The sequence below is a fragment of the Mizuhopecten yessoensis genome, unplaced genomic scaffold (assembly GCF_002113885.1).
Source record: "Mizuhopecten yessoensis strain PY_sf001 unplaced genomic scaffold, ASM211388v2 scaffold10765, whole genome shotgun sequence".
Lineage (NCBI taxonomy): Eukaryota > Metazoa > Mollusca > Bivalvia > Pectinida > Pectinidae > Mizuhopecten > Mizuhopecten yessoensis.
Window position 1 is genome coordinate 247232 of NW_018408710.1, and position 24096 is coordinate 271327.

General features: G+C 37.3%; 1 protein-coding gene across 4 annotated transcripts in view; it reads right to left on the reverse strand.

Moving 5' to 3' along the window:
- Positions 1-24096, reverse strand: part of LOC110462259 (ankyrin repeat domain-containing protein 26-like) — an 84824-nt gene that overhangs the window by 14885 nt on the left and 45843 nt on the right. For all 4 annotated transcript variants that reach the window (XM_021516157.1, XM_021516159.1, XM_021516158.1 and 1 more), the window contains 17 exons: positions 14925-15134; positions 11253-11437; positions 10797-10929; positions 10486-10665; positions 9882-9966; positions 9567-9707; positions 8796-8891; positions 8167-8406; positions 7817-7896; positions 7001-7142; positions 6238-6357; positions 5495-5541; positions 4933-5074; positions 4372-4560; positions 3203-3418; positions 1491-1610; positions 808-879 (listed from right to left, as the gene is read on the reverse strand). In XM_021516157.1, the coding sequence (XP_021371832.1) occupies positions 808-879; positions 1491-1610; positions 3203-3418; positions 4372-4560; positions 4933-5074; positions 5495-5541; positions 6238-6357; positions 7001-7142; positions 7817-7896; positions 8167-8406; positions 8796-8891; positions 9567-9707; positions 9882-9966; positions 10486-10665; positions 10797-10929; positions 11253-11437; positions 14925-15134 (2398 nt within the window). The remainder of the gene's footprint in view (positions 1-807; positions 880-1490; positions 1611-3202; positions 3419-4371; positions 4561-4932; positions 5075-5494; positions 5542-6237; positions 6358-7000; positions 7143-7816; positions 7897-8166; positions 8407-8795; positions 8892-9566; positions 9708-9881; positions 9967-10485; positions 10666-10796; positions 10930-11252; positions 11438-14924; positions 15135-24096) is intronic.

Genomic DNA, 24096 nt, shown 5'->3' on the forward strand with positions numbered 1-24096 from the left:
TCCCTTAGTGACTTATTGTTCACAGGCTCAAGGCTTATCATTAATCATTGATACAACATATTGTAAGTTAGTGACTTTGTGTTTACTGGTAAACATGCTCAAGTCTTAACCCATCAGTGACCCATCGTATCCAGGCTCAACACTCCTCACTCTTTAGTGATACAACATACAGTAAGTGATTTAGTGTACACTGGTACATATGCTCAAGGCTCCCATGACTCTCAGTGATACAACATATTCATACTTTTATGAGTTTTAGTGTTACCCTGATATATAGTTTACATATTTGAAAACAAGAAGTGCTGTAGCATTGATCATTTGGAAATAGGATACTCAGCGATCCATTTATAAAATGTACACAGCCTCAGTGCTGACATAATAAATGTCCACAATCAATTAGTATGCTCCCTCAGACCATGCTGTCCTCTAACGCCATTCATCACAGTGACAAGCTTATCACATACATACCAGAACCTCAGTGACATTCCCATCATACATTCATACCCTCATGTCAACATTTGTACATTTATTGACTTTTCCTCGGATAATAATAATTCATCGACCCACAATGTTTATCTTAACACTTTAAATTTACTTACAACGTTCAAATGAAAAGCAATGTAATACAAAAAATTAAACTTCAAATATATCTATAGACCAGATGCAAAAAAAGAAACTTTTAAAACAAATATGAGATGCCTCGAGCTCTTTATCCTTTTTGAATATATGAAGTAATGTTTCCTCAGAACCCGTATTTATCCAATCATATAAAACAATGGATACCATGATCGATCTATTAAAACCTACCCCAAGCTTGTCCTCCAGCTGGGCCCTGGAAGACTTGAGATTAGAACACAGCTCCTCTAGACTGCTCCGTACCTGTAAGAGCATGTTAACAATTGAGAATTTGTATGGAATTTCTAACTATGATCAATAAAATATAACTTTTACTCTAATACAAGCCATTCAGATTGATATGTCGCCTGTGCCCCACTTTGACCATAAATGCACATATCAGAGATACTAACTTAAATGCAAAAACTTAGATGTTGATGGAGATGCTGACAAAGTCAATGCAACATGAACGATAGACCCCATCCAGCATTTGAAGCATGGGTTGAGATGTACTACCTGAGATGCATCTATGGTGCAAGTTTGTTGGTCTAGCATTTATACTTTCTGTGAAACTAACGTAAACGCAAAAACTTAATGATGATGCCGACGTTGCCAGAAAAGCAACACCTTAGTCTCGCTTCCGCTACTTTGTGGCGACAAGACAAAAACAGTGTTGAAGCGTCATTTTTGAACATTATACTTTGGCACAGAAATGGATGCACCAATTGCACCCAGTCTAACAGTATATGCCTGTTTACAGTAACCAGCAACAAAATCACCTACCAGTACTTTATGTACAATACATATTTACTGGTGTATTTGTGTGAACTGTCGATACCGAGTGACATTTCGTGTTCCTTGCTGTCCTTACATACCCTTTGTGAGTCTTGTAAGTCCTTCTGTAGCATCTCTGCACGCTGCTTTTCATGTGTCAGTTCAGCCTGAAGTTTGATATTATCAACTTGTATCCTCTGCATGCTTTCCTCCAGCTCATCCTGTAACCAAACAAGCAGACTTATTACAGTGAAATCATATAATAATCAGCACAATCTTATGACAAATGGTGTTGTTGTTTTTTTTCAATGGACTTTAATTTTCATCATTTCAAAAGCATTGACAGAAAGAGGTTTTGTTGTATACTTTACTCTTGTCAATCAAGTCTTCAGAGGAAAACTTCATCACTAATAATACTATAAGGGATTAGCTTTAATCAAAAAGCAAGCTAAAACAAACAAGAGGCCCAGAGGGCCTGTATCGCTCACCTGGATATCTAAGCAATCATGGCAAAATATTCTCCAAATGAGATCTAAGCGAATATGCCAGACCCCAACGCCAATCCTTGTAGCATATCTGTATTAGATTTTTCATGCCAAGCAATTTTATATATAGTTTTGGGGTGGGAATCTCAATCGTTTCAAAGTTATGACCCAGGGGTTAAGTCTCCAAGGGTGGGGCAGTCCCCAAGGCCATCCTGGAAGCAAATGTTCATTCATCTCTTTATACTCAGCAATGGTTTGTATGGTTATAGGGTGGGGATCTCAACTGTTTCTGAGCTGTGACTAAGAAACTAGGTCCCTAGGGGTTCGGTCAGACCCCAGGATCTATTCTTATATCATGACTGCAATCGTCTCTTTATGCCCAGCATTTGTATATACAGTTTTGGGGTGGGGATCTCAACCATTTTAAAGTTATGGCCCACGGACTACGTCTCCAAGGGTGGGCCAGACCCTAGGGCCATCCTGGAAGCAAATGTGCATTCTTCTCTTTATACTCAGCAATCGTTTATATGGTTATATGGTGGGGATCTCAACCATTTCCAAGTAATAAACTTTTTTTGGTCCTGCCCTCAGCACCCTGGGGGGTCAGCCCCACCATTTGTAAAATTTTGAATCTCCACCACCTAGGGATGCTTCCAGTCAAATATGGTTGATATTCATCTCTTAGTTCCAGAGAAGAAGTAGCTTAAAGCAATCTAGCCAAATTGCCCCCTTTTTGCCCCGCCCCTCAGCCCCCTAGTGGGTAATTAAGCCCCACCATTTGTACAATTTTGAATCCCCACCACCTAGGAATGCTTCCAGTCAAATTTAGTTAAATTCCAATCAGTGGTTAAAAAAGAAGAAGAAGTCGTTTGAAGAAATTGTTGACGGACAGATGACGGACGCTACGGTTTGATATGCATAAGCTCACCTTGGTCCTTCGGAATAATCTCAAGAAATAAAAGCAGGCGTAAGTCTTGAAAAATATTACTTTTGACCTTAAGAAGTATAATTTATATTCTTATAGAACTAGAACTGTACAGGACCATAACTCAACACAAAAAAAAATGAAAAAATAATACCCCGATGCATAACATCAGGGGGTAGTTATAATATCTATAAAGTTTCGGTGCATGAGTTTAGGAGGATTTGCTTGGAAAAGATTTTGAGGACAACAGACATCCAGACAGACAAACAGGGTGATTCCAGAGTATATCCCCCCAACTTTGATGCTGAGGGTATAAAAACGTCTATTGACCTTAAAAGCATACATTTGTACCTGGAAAAGCATACATTTTACACTTAGTCGTACTGAAGACAAGATAACATACCTTCGTCCTTGTGTAAGCTTCCATGTTGGCAGAGTTGTTCATGATTTGCTGGCTGCTGTAGAGGTTGTTCTGTTCTGATCTCTCCAGCCTGTCCACCATCTCTGTGATGCGGGCCTGGGACTCAATGGACTTTTCGTGGGCCATCTCATATTTCTGATGTAGTCTGTCCACCTCCAGCTTCAGCTGACCTTTGTCATGCTCAAGGGATTCCTTGGACTACAAAGGGGAAGCATATATTAACTCATTCACCCCTGAAGACACATTTAAACTCTTCCAGTTCAAAGGTTGGAATAGTACATTATGAAATTTTAGGGGAAGAACATATTAAATAAAGTTTTCTCAACTTTATAACCTTTAACCTACATTTTTGTACCTACATGGGGTCCTAATATGTTGCTCATACAGACTTATTCTTCCTTATACATCAATCATTTCCTAACTTATACACAGACATATGTGAAGGATTGATGTATTTCTGTACAGTGTATGATGAAAACTGTCTATACCAGGCTATATACAGTAGAAACCTGTATAGCTACACACAAGTCTTGCCTTTACCCCGCTTTGACCATCAATGCACATGTCATGTTTGGTTAGTCAAGCATTTAAAGTTTCGGAAAAACTAACTTAAAAGCAAAAACATCATGTTGATGGAGATGTTGACAAAGTCAATGGACCATGAAAGGTAGGCCACATCAAGCATTTCATGCATGGGTTGAGATGTACTACCTAAGATACATCTATGGTTCAAGTTTGGTTGGTCTAGCAATTATGCTTTCAGTGAAACACAAACAACTAAATGTTGACGCCACTACCGTTGATGGAAAAGCAACACCTCAGTCTTGCTTCCACTATTTTGCGGTGGCGAGACAAAGAAGATACTTCTGTAATCTTGAAATCTGCACAATGTTTCAATCCTTAACCCAAGACATCATCAACAGGTCTGGGGTTTAACAATTTATTTTCCAAATTTACCAAACTCCCCAACCCCCAACCTCACATCCTATAAATGTGTCCCCTCCACAGATTGGATCCGAATCCATCACTAGATTTGGACTATGTTCTGTATTGTATTACAATATATAGGACTAAATACAATACAGAACCAGCTGTTTTCTGATGTGTTAACACTATATAGTTTGGGTACGAAGCCTTAAGTGCAGACTAACCTTTAGTGCCATTTCTAGGGATGCCTCTGCCACAGAAAGTTTTCTGATGAGGTCGTTGTAATCCCGATTCATTCGATTGAGTTCCTGTTCCAGCTGTGAGCGTCGGGCATCAGAGTTACGCACCTCTTCCCTGAGGCGTGATGATGTTTCCGTGAGGGATGAATTCCTCTCCTCCACGGACAAACGAGACTACAACAAGAATATCAATCATCATTGAATGCTGGAACTAACAACTTTAATCAAATTTTATAACAAGGGACTTTTTTCTGTTAATTTCTTGCTTAGTTGTTTTATTTCTTGTTGAAAACATTTCTGGTAATTTTGATTTATATGAAACATAGCAGATTATACATTTTGATGTGAGAAAACAATCAGATAATGCATTTCATTTCACTGTTGATCAATATTTTCTTGACCACTAGGCAGATGGTTCTATGTGGCTTTAAGATGGTAGCAAATCTGTCCAGCCTGGGCACTAGAAAGTTATTTAAACTTGCAGGACAAAATATTCCTGAAATAATCTAGGTCCTCACACAGAGTGAGAGTTTGGTGGTGTTCTACCTTGTCTTGTTCAGCCTTGAGGGTAGCTAGGATAGCAGTGAACCTCTCCTGACCATTGTCTGCAGCACGGTCCGCCAAGACCTGCTGGGAGGTCTCCAACTGTTGCTTCAGACTAAGATTGTCATGCTGTAGACCTGTATTCCTACATAACAAAGAAACCTTAGCTTAGATAACAGTCTCACACAAACGTACTCATGCAAAACAGTGAGATTTTAATATAAGTAAGAAATTCTGCTTTAGGTTGTGTCTTTATTTTTTTTACTTTAAAATATATGGGAGGGACAGGGGCAGTCACATTTAAATTTAAATAGCCATGTGCAGATGCATTCTAGGGTCTACTAATATCCACCAGTATATATATGTATTGTTTATCAGTAGCAGTGTAACCCACATTAGAATACCCATTTTTTTTAGAAAACTTGGAGTAGGAGGTCACTTTCTGATAATATAACATCATGACAAAGTGGTTCAGAGAAAACTTACAAATACACAATGATACGACGTAGCTTCTCCTCAACAGTATTTAGGACAAAGAATAAACCAAATTTACTTATCTACTTACTTTTCTTGGAGATTTTCAACCTTGACTGTAAGTTTCACATTGTGTTCCTGTGGAGGATGAAAACAATATTAGACACAGAAAGAAACCACAAACACTAGTCGTTTATACTGAGGCTATTGTTATCAGCTTTATTATAATTCCTTCTTTTATATGAAATCAATTTTCATTTTTACTGAGGGATTAACTTTTGATAATGCTTAGATTATTTTGAGATAGCTACAAAGTGAACTCTGGTAAATTTGAAAGGCAACTTTTGTTTTTTAAAGAGACAGTATTCAGCAAGCTAACAGTACAGACTAAAAACTTTATTATTGTTTTTTTATAAATTTTCTCCAGTGACAATGAAACTTGATATCACTTTATTCAGAAATTGTTCCAAGAAAAAGATTATTGTTGCATGGAAGACAAACATAGCACAATCACAGAAGCTCAGAGGCAATCACCTTGTGAGCTCAAATGTAAAGATGCATGATATAGAAAATAGAAATGGTGTTTTTTTCAGATATTTCTGTGCAGTCCCTATACCACATTACTTGTTTCTGCTCAGCTTTCTGTGTGAAAAAAACAGTTACCTCAGGTCCGCAAGTGAAAGTAGTTCAAGAAGTCAGTTTCATATAAATAAATTCAGAATTTTGACCTAATTCCCTGTCTCAAGATGAATGATACTACCTGTCTAGCTAATTGTTTTACCTTTCGTTTAAGGTATTTCTATTATTGTTAAACACACTCAGCCCAGTTCTCACCTTTTCCACCTGGTAGTTTTGGTCGTAGCTTTCCTGAGCACTTTTGTAATACTGGAGATCCTTGGCTGTCTGGTTATACAGGTTGGATTTCTCCATCAAATTGGCACTGACAATATGGAACTGTTGAAAATAAAATTATTCCAATATCAAACTGCAGGTATGAAATAGATAAACTAAATTCCATGAACAAACTATGAAATAGACAAAACTCATTATAAAACTCCAAACATTATAATTTATATACCGTAGATAACCTCAATTATCAAACTATGAAATAGACAAACTCTGTTATCACACTTTGCAATAGACACACTCCATTATAACATTATGAAATATACGAACTTGTTTATCAAAAAGACAAAATTTTGTTATCAAAATGTTTCTCAAACATTTACACATGCATTCTATAGTCAGGTATATAAATACTATTGGTCTGCTATCATGCTAAGAGCTTGAACACTTTTTCCTTATGCTAAATAATTTAAAATAGACTTATTAAAGTCATTAAATGTACATATAAATTACAGATTCACTGAAAAGAAGTTAACATTTTAATTTTGTTGTTAACTATATTAAAACAGGCACATTTAAGCTATTACATACACACATAATGATGGATGGACAGGAGGAAGTTTATTTTTATTTTACAATATTTCCCCATTAGGGCTATTTCTTACAGGAAACAGGGTACCACCCATAGAACAGATCATTTGCTTAGCATTCAATTAAGGTCAGTTTTCCAGCACATTTTCAGGAGCCTCACCTCATTTTCCACAGAGGTAAGCTTAGCCTCGATGGCATGGCTCCTCCTCAACACTGTCTGGTTCTGTTCCTGTAAGTCCTGTAGCTCTCGTTGTTTCTGATCCTTCGTGACCTCCCAGTTCTCCTTGTCATCCTGGTATCGCCTGAAACAACCAAATTAATTTTGTTTCAAATATTACTTTAACTTTTACATTCCCACTGGATCACAAGTTCCCATTTCCTTATCATATTTATGTTCCCTAGAAGAAATCACAAGAAATGTTAAAGACATAAAACACCCCTACTCCCTTAAAAAAAAGAGTGACTCATTGTTTTCCAATTTTACAAACAGTAAAGTTGTCCTTGAACTTGACCCTGGAACAAGGAAACTCAAACTCATTTGAAATATGTTCATACTTGGGGCAGTGAATAGCACATTTGCCTTTTACCAATATGGCCAGGGTTTCACATGAAAAGGTGTGAGGTCATCTGCGTGACCAGGTACATTTTTCTCTCGGTACTCCGGCTTCCTCCAACATCAAGATCCTGAGTGTGCTTCTATCAGGGCCAATAATAATGATTAACATAGGTTGATAAGACAGGTTTCAAAACTGTTGTAAAATAAAGTGTGGTTTTTTATTTCCATACTCCACCTCGATATACAGTTTGATCAAAATCAATCAAGAAATAAAGTGCCTTAGAGCAATGTCACTGAATCAAGATGTCTTGTCAGGGATATGAGTACCACTTTACATAGTACATATTAATACTTGTATATCCCCCTCCCCCTTTATGCTGATTATTCTGCATCGATAAAAAGTGCAAAAAGAGATAATACCTTTCCAGTTCATTCCTGGCCTGTTCACTCTTCTCCAATTCCATAGCAGCCGAATGGAGTCTGTTTTTGGCTGACTCCAACTGGAAAACAGAACACAGGAAGAAATCAACGACTGAATTTCCCTTTCATATCACTAAAAGATAGGAAATAGACCCCAAAAAAACTGGTGTTAAATTGTAGCTCAGGAGTCTGATGGACAGGCTAACATCACACAAACAGTGACAAAATATCCATCAATATGTTAATATTATCACAGTCTTAGGCTGTATTTGGTCAAGTGTTTTTCATTTTTAACATAAAAGAGGGAGTCTACCACTGAAAAAGGGTGTACTTGTCTCATATGTACAAACCTGTGCCTCGCCTTTCTCCCTGGCAAGGCGTTCACGCTCCACCACACCATTGAGGACGTTGACCTCACTGCGACTGTTGCTGATCTGGAGGTTGTACTGGACTGTGGCGTGAGCCAGGGCATCCTCATTCAGCTTAATCTCAGTCTTCAGGTCCTCTATCTTATGCTGCAGCTCCTCATTCTCTGACGAAAGCAGGGCATTTTCGTCCTTGAACCTTGACCTCTGTCTGTCCAGCTCCATCTGAAGACAAGAACACATCATAAAGGTGAATGTTTCTGGGGCAGGAAATACCCAAACTATGCCAGAAACAAATGTGTCAGACTTAATAGGCTACTTAATTCAACAAGAACAAAAATAACAATTGCGCTTATATTTCCTACCTTTGCAGTTTTGTTAAGAAAACAATTTGCCCATTTTAACCTTTGCACATTTCTAAGAGGCAACAGTAACTAACTGTATCAAAATTGCAATTTGATGCACTTGTGGGTTAGTATTTTACCAAGTTAATCAAGCTGTCGATAAGTTGTACATGTTTCTCAAGGTAACTGATTAAGCATCATGGGGTACTAAGTTAGGACCACTGCTGACTAGAGAGACAAGGTCTTTGTGTAGCTGTGGAGATCACTCACCTTCATAGCACCAAGTTCTGCCCGAGCTTTTTCCAAGTGATCATGGGTGTACTTCCTGTCTTCATCGGCAACTTCAAAACGATTCTCAGCATCAGACTGCCAGGAAATACACAACACAGAATAAGTATTACAAAAGTATATGGACTCGATATTTAGTGAAATCCCTTATCATGATTCATGGGAATATGTTAACCATTTCATTTGTACCATCATGGCCATAACACTATGTTTACATTTGCGCTGCAACCCACTATATGAACATTACCAGCAGAAATGCATTTCATTTGAGTATGAAAGTACTTCTTCAAGTACAGATGTATATAAAAAAAAAATTACCAACGTGAAAATGTTCATGCCGGTATGAATGCAAATGGGTTACATCCATATTGCATGAAGCCTGCTAGGGCTGCATGTTTAATATTGATGTAACCGATTTGCGTTCACACTGGCATGAAAATTTAAAAACCGCCGTTCAATCCCTATATGCACTACTATCATAGATTCGGTATTGATTAGTGGTTAAATCGTAAACCTTTATGTGCAACCAGTCCGTAGTTACATTGACCAGTCTGATTTTATGTATGTCAAATGTTCTAGAGATTTATCATTGATCTAAGCTTTCATCAGTGATCTTTACACAACCCTCTGGTAAGTATTCAAATTTTACATGATATATCATAATTCCAATTTTGCCTTAATGTCTCATTAATTACCAAATAAAGTCCTTATAATAACCTATAATCAGTGACCTTGACCTGACAAACGACTGACCTTTTGAGTGGCAGCCTTGACCTGTTCTGTGTGTAGCTGGTGCTGCAGTTTATGTTGCTCCTCGTTAAGCTGTTCCTGTAGCTGACGGGCATTCTTTTCGTGTTGGTACTGACGAGTCAGGGTCTCCTTCTCATCCTCGAGCTAAAACACCAGTTCACAGTGTTATTATGTCACCAGTAGTATGTATAGTGACAGTGAAGGTAAAAACACCTATGTATATATACAGTCTTCATCATCAGTATGTGTAATGACAAGATAGGTTCCTAGACTAGCTACATTACCTATGACGTTGATTTAAATTGACTTCAGTCTCACCTGTTTCATGGCACTGGTGGCAGTTCTGATCTCCATCTGCAAGTTCCTGATCTGGAGCTCGGCCTTCTGGTGCCGTTCCATCTCACTGAAATGAACACCATGTATAACAACTGTTATTTAGACAATCTTGAAAATTTGCTCCTTTGGCATCCACACTGTTATAAACATTAACCTTCAAAGCAAGTACAGCACCTTAATCTCATCTTCTCCTTATAAAGGTCCAGCAAGTTGGAGTTCTCTATTTAATAGTCAGTAGCTTTAATCTTTTGTTACCAGACTTTATAAATCACAACACATTGACTTTAATACAAATACAATATGTAACAGCTACAAGCAATCATGTCGATACAGTACCATTCTCATATCAAATTTCAGCAAAAATCAAACGCATGAGACCCCAACTATTAAAAAGTTCTATGCGATATCTATATCATGGCACAACTAGGATCCAACTTTCAAAAAGGCTTGTATTGGCATTGATTGAGTCACAGAGAATAAGAGGTAAGACCTCTGGTACTGTTCCATTTAACTTACTACTGTAACATTCTATGCCTACTTTGTGTACTGTTCCATTTAACTTACTACTGTAACCTTCTATGCCTACTTTGTGTACTGTTCCTCCTTGCGGGACAGCTGCTCCTTTGTCTTGTTGAGGAGGATGTCAGCATTCTTCCTCATCTCGATCTCCTCGTTGAGGTTGTACTCCAGAGTCCTGATTCTCTGCTCCATGTCGAGCTTGGCCTGCTCCAGTGATGTACGTTGCTGGTTCAGTGTGTCTATCTTCCTGCAAGGACAGCGCAACAACATTTAGATTCCATATGACGATAGACGTACCAGGTATTTACCAATCTAAAGGTAGCACACAACAAATGCTATATTACCTACTGTTAAACTGATTAAAGCATGAATACTTACTTTTGCATTTCGTTGCGACCCTTGGACAGAGACTTATGTTTGCTCTCCATAGTGAGTCTCTGGTTGCGCTCCTGGTCCAGCATCTTCCTCTGGTCTCGCAGGTGGTCCTGTAGCTTTATCACAGTATTGGGATCTACAACAGGCGTTACACTATTATACCTTACAAAAGGGGACATCAAGCAGATCACAGGTAAATCAATGTTTATTCTGCAACTAACAGAAGAACATTGATGACAAGCACTTATCAAAACTTGCCTGGTCTTGGTCTGAAACTTTTGTATTTAAGCACTATTTATGAGGGATCATGCATACCCTGCATATATATACAAGTAGGGATAAATATCTCAAAGTTTCTGATGTAAAGTGACATTCTCAAGTTGTTTTTATCAGTCTTGACATTTAGAATTATTGTCAGTTATGAAAAGGTTGCAAGCAGAAGACTTAGAATGTGCTCACCACTGAGATTCATGTTGGCCAGGACGTCCTTGCCGTAGGGCAGGTTGGTGTTGGCATATGTTGAGCTGTCACCATTCTCTGTGGAGGTGAAAGATAGCATGTCGTCGTCGGGGAGGTCGAGACCTTTGTAGGGGGCGTAGCTGTAGGATGTTGGCAGATTCTTCAGGTACGTCCCCATGTCCGACCTATAAATAGGAGATGCAAATTCTTAATATGACAAATTTACTCCACCCTGACAAGTAGACTTAGAAAAGCACTACACACTAAAACAAGCAATCTTTGTATGACTTTTCTGCCATGTGGTAAAACAGGATTTAAATTTACATATACACAGAGTGTGTTACTTAACATCCAATGCTACACCTGACTCAAAATCCAGTACATTTAGAAAGAAGACAACTGACTTGACATCAAACAGGAATCAAAGCAAGAGTAAATGATAACTGATGTCAAGTGGCAAAACCAGTTTCCTAATAAAACATTCTGAAATGATTGTAGCAGATATGTTCTTAACCATTTTAAAGGATAATAGTTCTCAGGATGGTGTACTTATCAGAGTTTCGATGTTCATTTCAAAGGAAAACTCACCCAGTGTTTTACAAGAAATAAAAGTATTTCTGACCCCTTTATAAAAAAAATATTTAAAGTCTCTATTTTTTGAGGGTCAAAAGATATTTGAGGAGATCATACCCCCATGTTGACTGAAACTCTGTCACTGGCCCATGCAGACAAGTTTTTCCTTTCAAAATGAACTGGCAAACAGGAAAACTGAAAGTCTTGACCAGTAGGGCAATGGCTAAATTAACCTCTGTTATATATTAAACATGGAGCACATGACTGCAGTGCTACACAAGACCCCTGACTTGGATGTCCGTATTGTGCAAAATGCCCAACATGGAAAGTGTAACTTCTTGAGATACACGACTTACTCATCTTCGACTAAGTGTGTGACTTCCACCGTGTGAGGAGGGGGGCTGTACGCCCTCCGCACCAGCCGCTCCCGCACGGAAGGGGCGGGGAGGAGCCAACGCCGCCGAGAATAGAGTATAGGAGGAGGGTGGTACACATACACCATGGGTCTCCTGTAATACGTTCCATGGTACATGATCTTACAGCACTAAACCAAACATGTCTCGCTGTTAGTCAATAAGCTAAACATGTCCCATTTTAGTTCTCACTGTCACCAACCACGCAATAACTATCACATATTTACAGATCCAAAAGACATGATATCCTTCAAAGCTCATATGTTACAGTTCCATTGCAAGTCCTAGAAACCATTGTATGCTGCTCGGCCAACTAGACATGTTCCAGACACGATATCAGGCAGGTTATTTCATCACGACATCGTTCCTGACCAACGATACATTCCAACGCATCATCTTTCTCCATCCTGATTGTGACAACACAGATCACAGGGATGGTAGCTTACAGAGTGACGCTATGGCTGTAGATGGTACTTTACACAGCTATAGTTATAAATTAACGTACCAATCAGCTATTAACAACATCACACTGATCAATAGTGATTAGTTATGCTACAGGAATCCCAATCTGCAACATCACCAGTTAAAATCTACAAAACTTCTCTTTTCACCAAAAATCCATACAACTTTGAATAATTAATAGACAATTTGCATGGCAATATGATTTTAGAAGTCATTAACTGGAATATTTCATGCATCCCCTTGTTGACACACATTTGGTCCGATTGTAAAACAGGTTATACTTAACTAGTGCGGGCACAGGTGCTAATATCATTAAAGTATAATGGAATGTTTTTTCATGATGCTGAACAAATGAATGCGAGAATATAATACAGCTACTACATCAGTGCCTTAACTAAGATATAATCTAACTTGTATTTCGGGGTACAGATACCATTCCTTTCTAACACAAAGAATTAACAATAATTGTATACCGAATCTCTCGGTTCCCTATCGCAAATAAGAAATGTCTGGCAACGATCGCTTTTTTCATTTTTTAAAAGGTCACACAATTTTGTCACTTAAAAAAGAGTAAAAGATTGATGTTACACATTCACCGTTCACATATAATTTCTTAAACCTAGTAGTACATGTACCTATGGTATTATTTCAACCCTTTATATACAATCTGACAGTTTGTCTACACATTTCAATACATTGCTGCAATGTTTTCTTTGTATTTTTGTTGACATGTGCTATGCCAATATTGGAAAAGGCTAAATTGCTGCTGTATAATTAGGAATATTATAAATAGTACCATTAGACTTGTTCACCTGACCAATCACATTGTCTGTTTCAGATTATATATATAATACTATAATAACAATAGGCATTCCTTTGTCTTCCTACAATAGATTATTAGGACAGTTACTGCTCTGTTAATTATTATAGTATTGGTATTTTTAAGGATAATTTTTGATGTTCTGAATAGCACTCGGAGAATTTACTTTGTTATAAAATCAGGATAAATTATGGAAAACTAGTCTCCACCAATGTATATTCTCAACTCAACCTAAAAGTACTGATCACGTTCAGATTTAGTTATGTCAAAGAGTACACATACAGTCCCATGCCAAATTAGGATCAGAAGGTTTTTTCTTCTATATTTCATGCATTTTTATAGTTTTTCATTTAATTTTGATGAAGTCAATTGTAACACTATCCACAGGAGCCTGAAGTTCTGTCAATAATGAATAATAATAGTAATACAAAAAAAATACCAATTTTTTAAGCATATTATAGGTGGTTTTTTTTGTATTACTATTATTATTCATTATTGACAGAACTTCAGGCTCCTGTGCACTATCAAAACAAAAAAATCTAGCATGAAAGAGAAATCTGAAATTTTCTCTCAAAATATCTTTCATAATTTTCTAGTAAGCAGTTTTTGAGACATGACAAGATCATTTCTGAATTACTATAAAATGTTGGTAAGATAAAGCACAAAATAACATATCACAAATATTATAATATCCTTTGATTTGGCAGGGGACTGTACATTCTCAACACCTAGATGATTAAAAACATTTCCATCCATTTAGCCTGAGCACAATCAGAGTATATCAACACTTACCAGCAGCCTCCAGATAGCTGCTTCACTACCCGACCATACACATCTCCTGTGCAGTCGCCATCTTTCTTTCTCCACAAAAATGTGTACACATGTATCCATAGAAATGTTTGGGAAAAAGTATCAACAAGTTTGAATGGAAACAAATATTGATGACGTCACCAATTTTGAAGCACAAAGTTGATGACATCACTGATTGTGAGCTCCACAATTGATGACGTCATAGTAATTGTGACGTCATCAAAATGGTCAACAATTGATGATGACGTCACAATCCAACATAGGTGAGGTTCATTTGATGACAATAAAACAGAAGTTTGAGTACTTCTCTTGAAATGTTCATTTATAAAGGCTAGAACTGCCCAGTCAAACACTGTTGTAAATTATTTTTAACTATTAGATTCTGTGTCCTGATCTAGTACATAAACATCAAATGTACCCAATACATGACCATTTTGTTAAGCAGCAAAACTCAAGCAAGGTGGAAAACATTAAAATCTTCCATGCCAACAAAAAAATCCTGTTTCGATAGTGTTTAAAATAACACAAAGATCTAGTGACAGCAAGATACTTTTGTTTTATGTGTTGTAAATGTTCATAAGCTAGAAGGCCTACCTGTCCTGCTCCAGATCACTGTCCTCATCGTCCATGCTGTTGCCATCACTCTGCAGAGACATTTTGAGGCGCGTTGGGTTGATGGGAGAGGGTCGGGAGGTGGGGGATTTGTGCTGGGGGAGTGTTTCACTCCTTGTAGGAGGGGACACAGTGCTGAACTGGGGCGGGGGAGGATGTGCAGGGATCTCAGGGGGTTTGGTCGCCTCAGGTCTGCAGGAAAACAAAAACACATATACAAGTGATAAAAACCAACAAATAAGGAAGGGCTGCTGGAAAACACAAGTTAAAACATTAGTTTTGTGACTAGGCAACTTTTACCAATCAAGGCATATCCTATTGAACCAATATTTTGAAGGAGTCATGAATTTTAATATACAACAAAATTGTTTCTGGAAAATTTGTTCTGTAAACTGTTGTCTTTTAAATATTGTTTAAACCTTTAGCTGGTTTGATATTCATGTCTAGGTTTAAAGATTGATTACTTTTTTATGAATGTCCTCTAGTTCATACGGCCTCCAACAACAGAGTTATTCAATAAAATTCTACTGCCTTAAATCCCTTGTCAATTTCAGTGTTCTTTTGATTGATCCTAAGCTCAATTTAAGGTGGCTAAACAAGCAGACTTAGGTGTGTAAGACAGGACAGGAGAAATGGAAGATTCACCACATAACACTGACAGCTATGGGAATCTTATAACTATTTACCGAGGTATATATACACTGTTACTCTGCGGGGTGATCTCTCTTACCCCGTGTTTTACATTTAATAAGTGGTAGAAATATTAAGATACAACTGTCTTATAGTCACTAACAGAACACAAACACAAGTTGTTCCCGATATCCAAAAATGAAGCTCAGACTTGTAATATGTGACAACAATTAAACACACTCTTCATTTTATTTTTTTATACATTTTACTTACAAAGCAGTGTTACTATTTTAAGCATGAACAAGCAGGTATACTGATTATAAATTTTAAGTACAGGTTTGATCTAAGTAAATTATTTTTAACAGCATAAAATTATGACTTACACAATTATGTTAAATCTGCATTCAATTTCACTTTTCACATGTATTTTATGTCATGTATATGTATAATTATTAATCATTATCAATTTTAAACTCTGACATTTCATGGGCAAGAATACACAAAGCGTATAGTAATCATTGCATTACATACGATATTCGGTCATAGCTCAATTAAATCATTGATTTGGTTTATGAACATTTAAAGTACTTAAGTACAAAATATTGTTGGAATATTTAATGAGGTTTTCAATTACTGTTTGTGTTCAAAATAAACTTAGCATTTATTGAGGATTGTTGTTAATTATCTTACGTAATATATAAGGGTTTTGTTGAGATCTCCGTCCATTCAATTTTTCATTTCCCAGATCTAGTAATATGCTTTTTCTACCTAATCCAGCAAAATTTCAAGTTCATTAAAAATAATTGCATCTGATTTTTAAGTTTTGCAGTCCACTTTTTAAAACCATACTAATATTATAATCCTAAGATTTATAATACACAGGACAAGGTATTATATGTAATGATTATAGTGATCAAGATTACTGACGAAGGACATTTCTAAAGTTTAATTTGAGAAATTTCAAATCTTAAATCCTAATATTAAACCTCTGAATGTATTTAAAATTGAAAATCAAGGTGACAAAATGACAAGGTGAGTAATATTTAAATTTCTTAATTCACCGGTGCCATTTGGTATATAAGACGTCATGCTGCTGCGCACATTGACAAATATTTCAGTTGTAAACTTAGAAATCAAATTAACAAAACAAAATAACAGAAATGTGACTGAGCAAAACAACATGAAAATACGAAAGAAAACTAAATACAATGTTCAGTGTTTAGGTCAACATTAGAAAATATTTTCATCAAACAACTTTAGTCTCTACATTCATGGTTTAAAGCAAAGTTTCCATATACATTGTACATGTATTGATAACAATGATATATTCAACATTGCACTTAAACTGCAATAAAAAGCCCCGTCATCATTATTATCTGTAATATCACTAAATCTATCCCATGGTTAACCTATATATCTCTATAATCTGCATTCAGGCTGAGCTATAATCCCCGAGATGTCTGTATGTACTATATCTGAATCAGCATTCTTTGGTGGCTTGCTCACCTAACCTGGCAATCAAGGTGTCATTACAAAAGATATCATCCAAAATATATCCATGTATGCAAGGGATGTCCATGATGACACATTACAGCTAGCCAAATCACAAATCTCAGGATTTAATCACATCGAGTTATAAAGTGCTGCCTCTGCACTACTATAATGTACACCCTAGCATCTCCAAGGTTCAACAGTGTCTCAGACTGAGTTAACATTCAGTGGAACTCACTGATGCAGCCATATTTTTTGTAATATTACCATTATACTGTTCTGTCTTGAGATAAATATAACCAAAAAGCTGTTTAAATTCCAAGATGTCAAGTGCGTTCTTTATATATAACAAGTAAATAAATAACCAATAGACAAATTCTTCTCTCAGGGTATATTGATACACCCGTTAACCTTAACTTATACAAATGATCCCTGCTGACCAAATATTTCTAGACCAAGCTATAATAACAAATTAACAATAGAGCGATAGAATAGACAAACAGTCCCGTGTTACAACATAACAAGGACATGCCAGAGTAATTAGCCTAACACAAATACTGAATAGTACCTACCCCCAAACAGATGCTAAATATCCACCATTATTCCAGAAAGCTGACAACTGTACACTTAAGTCAATTAAGCGCAGTGCAATCAGTGATAGGACTTGGACTGATAAGGCGGAGACTTTTCTCAGGTAACACCCCGCTGTGTTTATCTATGGGCTGTGTGTATGACCAATGAACCAGACGAGATCAGAGTTAATCCCTGGTTGTACCGTCCATTGTACCTACATACACGTCACAAGTGACAGCATGTTTTGTAGTAGATATGTATTATATATAGGGCTGATAGCACTTGACACTTTATTCAATCATTACTGAAGTTCTCTGGACACTCAAAGGATGGACTAGCTGTATCCTACAGACCTTCAAACCATATGATAAAAAAAGTATTGCAAGTTATGAAAATCAGAGATTCTGGAATTCTTTTGATCTGCATGCATGATCAATACACCTCCATATCTTCATCCAGTAAAATTGTGTTGATTTGAGAAATCATATTTTATTATTCAACATCTTACCAAACTTTTTATAAACCTGGTTCCATCTATCTTGCATTGGGTCTGTTTTTCTGTTTAAAGTGAGATACAATATTGAAGTTCTTTTTTTTTTGCATCATAACAGCAGCAGATATAGCATGGTCTACAACAGGACAACAACTATTACTATTGTAGCGGGACTTAGTCGAGTGACGGCTGCTTGTAACATGGAACTCAACTAGTTAGAGCTTCTGTCCAGAGTTTGAAGGTCCCGGGTTTGAATCCGAGTCTGACCCAAAAGCACTTTCCCTATCCTATTACATAGGTACCTGTGACCAAGCATTGTTTCAAGTAGTGTGTGAGCTTGGCAAGGGAATACTGAACCTGGGATGGAAATAGTGTTGTCTTTAGGGGCTAAGATTTAGGGAAAACGAAGGAGGTGTGTAGCTAGACTAAGCCAAGTGACTGCCAGCTCAATCGGTTAAAGTGTCTGTCAAGAATTGGAGGTCCCAGGTTTGAATCCCTGTAGGACACCATTTCGTCTTACCTCTTTTGTTATACTATGATATAAAACACAAACTCAATGCCTGCCCTATAACAATTAAGTCTTTTACAAAACAAGTTGTAGAAATTGCTTATTTTGCAATTCATAGAGATATTCATCAGAAGAAAAGGAAATTAAAGCTCTTGTATTGAGTTGATAGGTCAGATAAGACAAACCACTCTTTACACTAAAACACTTGCAGAATTTTGTCAGTCCCGACCGACAACATATGAAAAATGTACAAGGGGTGACCCAGTTTCCTTTACACTACACCCAGTACTAGCATATTTGTCCCTGTCGATTCTGACAACCCCTAGGTCCCACACCCACAGCCTGGGCTCTATTCCTGTACAAACTGTTGTGACAGCTGACCCGGTACGTATACCTGCCCCTCACTTGATATATCACCCTGCAATACCTGCTATATATATACCACAAGTATTGACACAGACCTGCACCGGTGAACCTCAATGAACACACGACCAATGAATGACAAACTCAAATATTTAATCTACCACTATATCTACTTTGACACAATGATGACACAAAAATCGTGAGATGTGTATCTTGAATCACCAGAAATAACAGGAGATAGACCTGATATCTGGTTGGCAAAGTATGATACGACTGATGTTGCTTCACCGCTTGTCTTGGTCGAACAAGCTGACCTGGAACTGTGTCAATGTTTACCGAACAAAATAATAGGTCACCATTGGAGCTGCTATGCAATAAGTGCACATAAAATGTACGAGCTGCTACAGCACTTCTGGTGAAATAATAAGTTACTGTACCTGCTTCAACTTTCAGCCTACACCCCACATGGCTGTTAATTTAGCTACATCAAAGGCAAACTCCTTGCTTGCAATTTCATTTGGATGAAAAATGTTTTTTTTCTGTGTTTAGATCATTGTAGGAAAAAAGCTATTCAAGTTATGGTCTGACACCTAACATGTCTATAAACGGTTGGACAGACATAGTGATTTCAGTACACACCATCAAACCTTGCTTACAGGGGTATATTATTGGGTTGCCATTACATAGTTGCTCCAACATTGCATCAAAGTAACAGTCACCATAAGAGTGCAAATGTAAGATGATTAAACATCACAGACAAAATGGGTCCTGATTACAGTATCAATGAAGATGCTGAAACATTACTGACAAACAGAAGAATACAATTTCAATGAATGGAGGAGATTCTCTAACAATGGTAAGATTGTAACCCTTGCAAATATTGGTAATTAAACAACAAACTTGGCATTGTTTGGATCTGGTGTAACATCATCAGAAGCAAGTTGAGTATATATATGTTATATGTATAACAAAGACTCTCTTGTACTGACCAATAGCCAAGTCCAGCATCAACTAATAAAAGCTATACACAAGCCATTTCCATCCTCAATACACAGCTTTGACATGGGAGTATTGGAAACTTAAAAGTTGACGTTGGTAAGCTGTGACCTTCACCTTTGATTGTATGATTATAAAAGACAATTGTCTGAACAACAAAGACAAGCAAAAAAACTTCATGACCATCATGCTCTTGTTCTGATGATTCAGGAAATTTTCAACACAACTTGATCTTCAGTGAACCAAGATTCCATTTACTATATAATATATATATATGAAAAGTGATTTTTTCACTATGCTTCAAATAAATGACCTTGACCTTTTTCACTTTCATCTTGAATTCTGCTGTCAAAAATATTAAGCATTAAGCAATAATTTCAGAATTTTTTAGAAAAGAATACAAATTGCTGATTTATGTATAATTGTTCTTTTTATGGAGATTGTTTAAAACAGTGTATCACATGTGGTCACTGACTAGTCATACATGTATTCATGATGAGATAATACTGACAACATCAGTGATCAGAATTATTTCCCTTGGGTCTAAATGCACACCCCTGTCAGCTGTGTGGTGTGACTATAGTGTAAATAATACAGGTCAAAGTGGCTACTGTTTTATTGGATACAGCCAAACAGTACCACTACCGCCAGTGAGGAGAAAGCATTGGTTATTTCCATCACCTTGCTACTTGTACAAATTTTCTTTCGAAAGTTGTCATTTCTACTAGTGAACATTGTACAATTAAAGAACCTGCTATTCAAAGAAGCAAGTTATTCAGCACCTAAGAAGAACCTTTAAAGGACCTGTCATCACTTACCTTCTGACTGATATCACCAGTGTCTGTTACAGAACATATTCCTACCAAGTTACAGACACATTTTCAAGGATGCATTGATCTTCTGATCATGTACACTGTTGGACACTTTATTTGCGATGAGCCTAATCATATATATACCATATAATTACCCCAACATTCAATCAGTGTTAGCCTATAGTGTCACTTACAATGTCTATATACAAACTCAGGCAGTGATAGTACCCAGTAATAACTCCATGCATGTCTCTCACATAATAGTTGCCTATCAATGACTTGTGTAAATTAACAGGTTAAGAACGTCTGAGACCGGGTAGACTGTAGTACAGTGTGAGTTAGACGTACCATTGTATTGTCGGCCGTGAATGAGCCGGTTCTACCAGCAGTGTCTGAAATAGAACCATCCCTCCATTGTAGTGAGTAACCAGTGATAGTTCCAACCCACCAAACACAAAAAACTGAATGAATTCCTTCAAATCAATTATGTATATGGCTATGCGATCAATAAGGCTACCTGCAATCTGTTACTAGAAGTCAAGTGCTTCCTCAGATAGCCAGTTTATCATAGCACGGCTATACATCACAGAGCCTTAACCAAAACTTTGGCAGCACCTCTTCCATTCTACAGGTAAACAGGCTCCTCTTCAGGTGCCATTCCACACTTACCTGAGTTGTATCCCAAAGATGACCAATTGAGGTAATGCCTTGATAGATAAGTTTCAAAAATATACCTGCGATCTTTAGGCATCTTCCATCACATCACTGGAATGCACCTTCATGTTTTGGTTTTGGCCCCTGCTGCTGAGGATAATCCAGACCTACCCCACTACTACCCTACTGGCTATGTGTAAGAGTGGGTATAGATCCAACTCCATACATAATAGATAGCCTATCCCCAGAGGTACCCACACCCATCTGTCAGGGTATATTCCTGTACAGCCACACCTGTAGCCTGCCTCCTTAACCTACACACAAGTCCATATATAGTTCCCCCACCACCATCCTACCCAGCCCTCATTAATTACCAAGAGTTTGTACATAAGATATCAACCATCAAATATACCATCTAGAACATTTCCTCACTAGCTGGCCAACTCATTTTACAGCAATCATTATTAGAAAATAATAAAAAGAACTGTCTTGAGATTGAAGAAGACATAGGGTTCTAGGGCTCACTGACATTGAGTTTGGAGAATGAATGGGAGTACAACATGACATGCCAACTCCGATATTTGTGATGCATACATCTATGAAGTTTTGTAAAAAACATCTTGAGGTGATCAGATGTTTAATACGATACCATTCAGTGAACTTCCATTACTTGACCTGTGGCACTTGCAAGGAATTTAACTTTGGGTTACAAAAGTACAGAAATTAGAGATTGAGTGAAAACTACTTCATTATGCAGTTAATATTGTTGCTCAAATCTCACTGTAAACACAGAAAATGTTCAAAGACAGATAAATCTTTCTTGTAGACTTGACTGTCATCATGATCCGTTTATACAATACATGAAGTTGTAAAGATTGACCTTGATAACTTTTAATACCATATTGCAATAAAAGCTGTGAAAGGTTTCGACTCCGTCACTCTAAATGTTTAAACAATCATTGACTTATAAATTATTACACTAACTCACATATGACAATAACTTGTACCAGAGTAGATTCCTAAACGTCAGCCACAAGCAGGCCAATTTTTGAAAATATAATTGGGAGTGATAAGTCATGGCTTCTGCTATAGACGACGAGGATGGAGATATTTTATGGTCCCTGAGCTTTAAGCAAACATCTTCAACTAAACTGTAAATATTTTAAATCACTTCAGTAAAGGAGAGTAATAACCTATTATCATGCTAAAAAGACCCACAGCCAAAACCAAACATTGTCCATAGTAAAACTATGAACTGTGTTCCCTTGATCACACATGTAACTGTATACCAGTAATATCAGGTGTGGCCCCTTGATCACACAGGTAACTGTATACCAGTAATATCAGGTGTGTCCCCTTGATAACACAAGTAACTGTATACCAGTAATATCAGGTGTGGCCCCTTGATCACACAGGTAACTGTAAACCAGTAATATCATATGTGGCCCCTTGATCACACAGGTAACTGTATATCAGTAATATCAGGTATGTCCCCTTGAACACACAGGTAACTGTATACCAGTAATATCATGTGTATCCCCTTGATCACACAGGTACCTGTATATCAGTAATATCAGGTATGACCCCTTGATCACACAGGTAACTGTATACCAGTAGTATCAGGTGTGGCCCCTTGATCACACAGGTAACTGTATACCAGTAATATCATGTGTATCCCCTTGATCACACAGGTCACTGTATATCAGTAATATCAGGTATGTCCCCTTGAACACACAGGTAACTGTATACCAGTAATATCATGTGTATCCCCTTGATCACACAGGTAACTGGATATCAGTAATATCAGGTATGTCCCCTTGATCACACAGGCAACTGTATATCAGTAATATCATGTGTGTCCCCTTGATCACACAGGTAACTGTATATCAGAAATATCAGGTATGTCCCCTTGATCACACAGGTAGTTAAGTGTATACCAGTAATATTAGTGTGTCCCCTTGATCACACAGGTTGTATATCAGTAATATCAGGTATGTCCCCTTGATCACACAGGTAATTGTATATCAGAAATATCAGGTATGTCCCCTTGATCACACAGGTAGTTAAGTGTATACCAGTAATATCATGTGTATCCCCTTGATCACACAGGTAACTGGATATCAGTAATATCATGTGTGTCCCCTTGATCACACAGGTAACTGTATATCAGAAATATCAGGTATGTCCCCTTGATCACACAGGTAGTTAAGTGTATACCAGTAATATTAGTGTGTCCCCTTGATCACACAGGTTGTATATCAGTAATATTAGGTATGTCCCCTTGATCACACAGGTAACTGTATGTCAGTAATATCATGTGTGTCCCCTTGATCACACAGGTAACTGTATACCAGTAATATCAGGTGTGGCCCCCTGATCACACAGGTAACTGTAAACCAGTAATATCATATGTGGCCCCTTGATCACACAGGTAACTGTATATCAGTAATATCAGGTATGTCCCCTTGATCACACAGGTAGTTAAGTGTATACCAGTAATATTAGTGTGTCCCCTTGATCACACAGGTTGTATATCAGTAATATTTAGCATGTCCCCTTGATCACACAGGTTGTATACCAGTAATATTTAGCGTGCCCCCTTGATCAAACAAGTCATTATATACCAGTATTTAA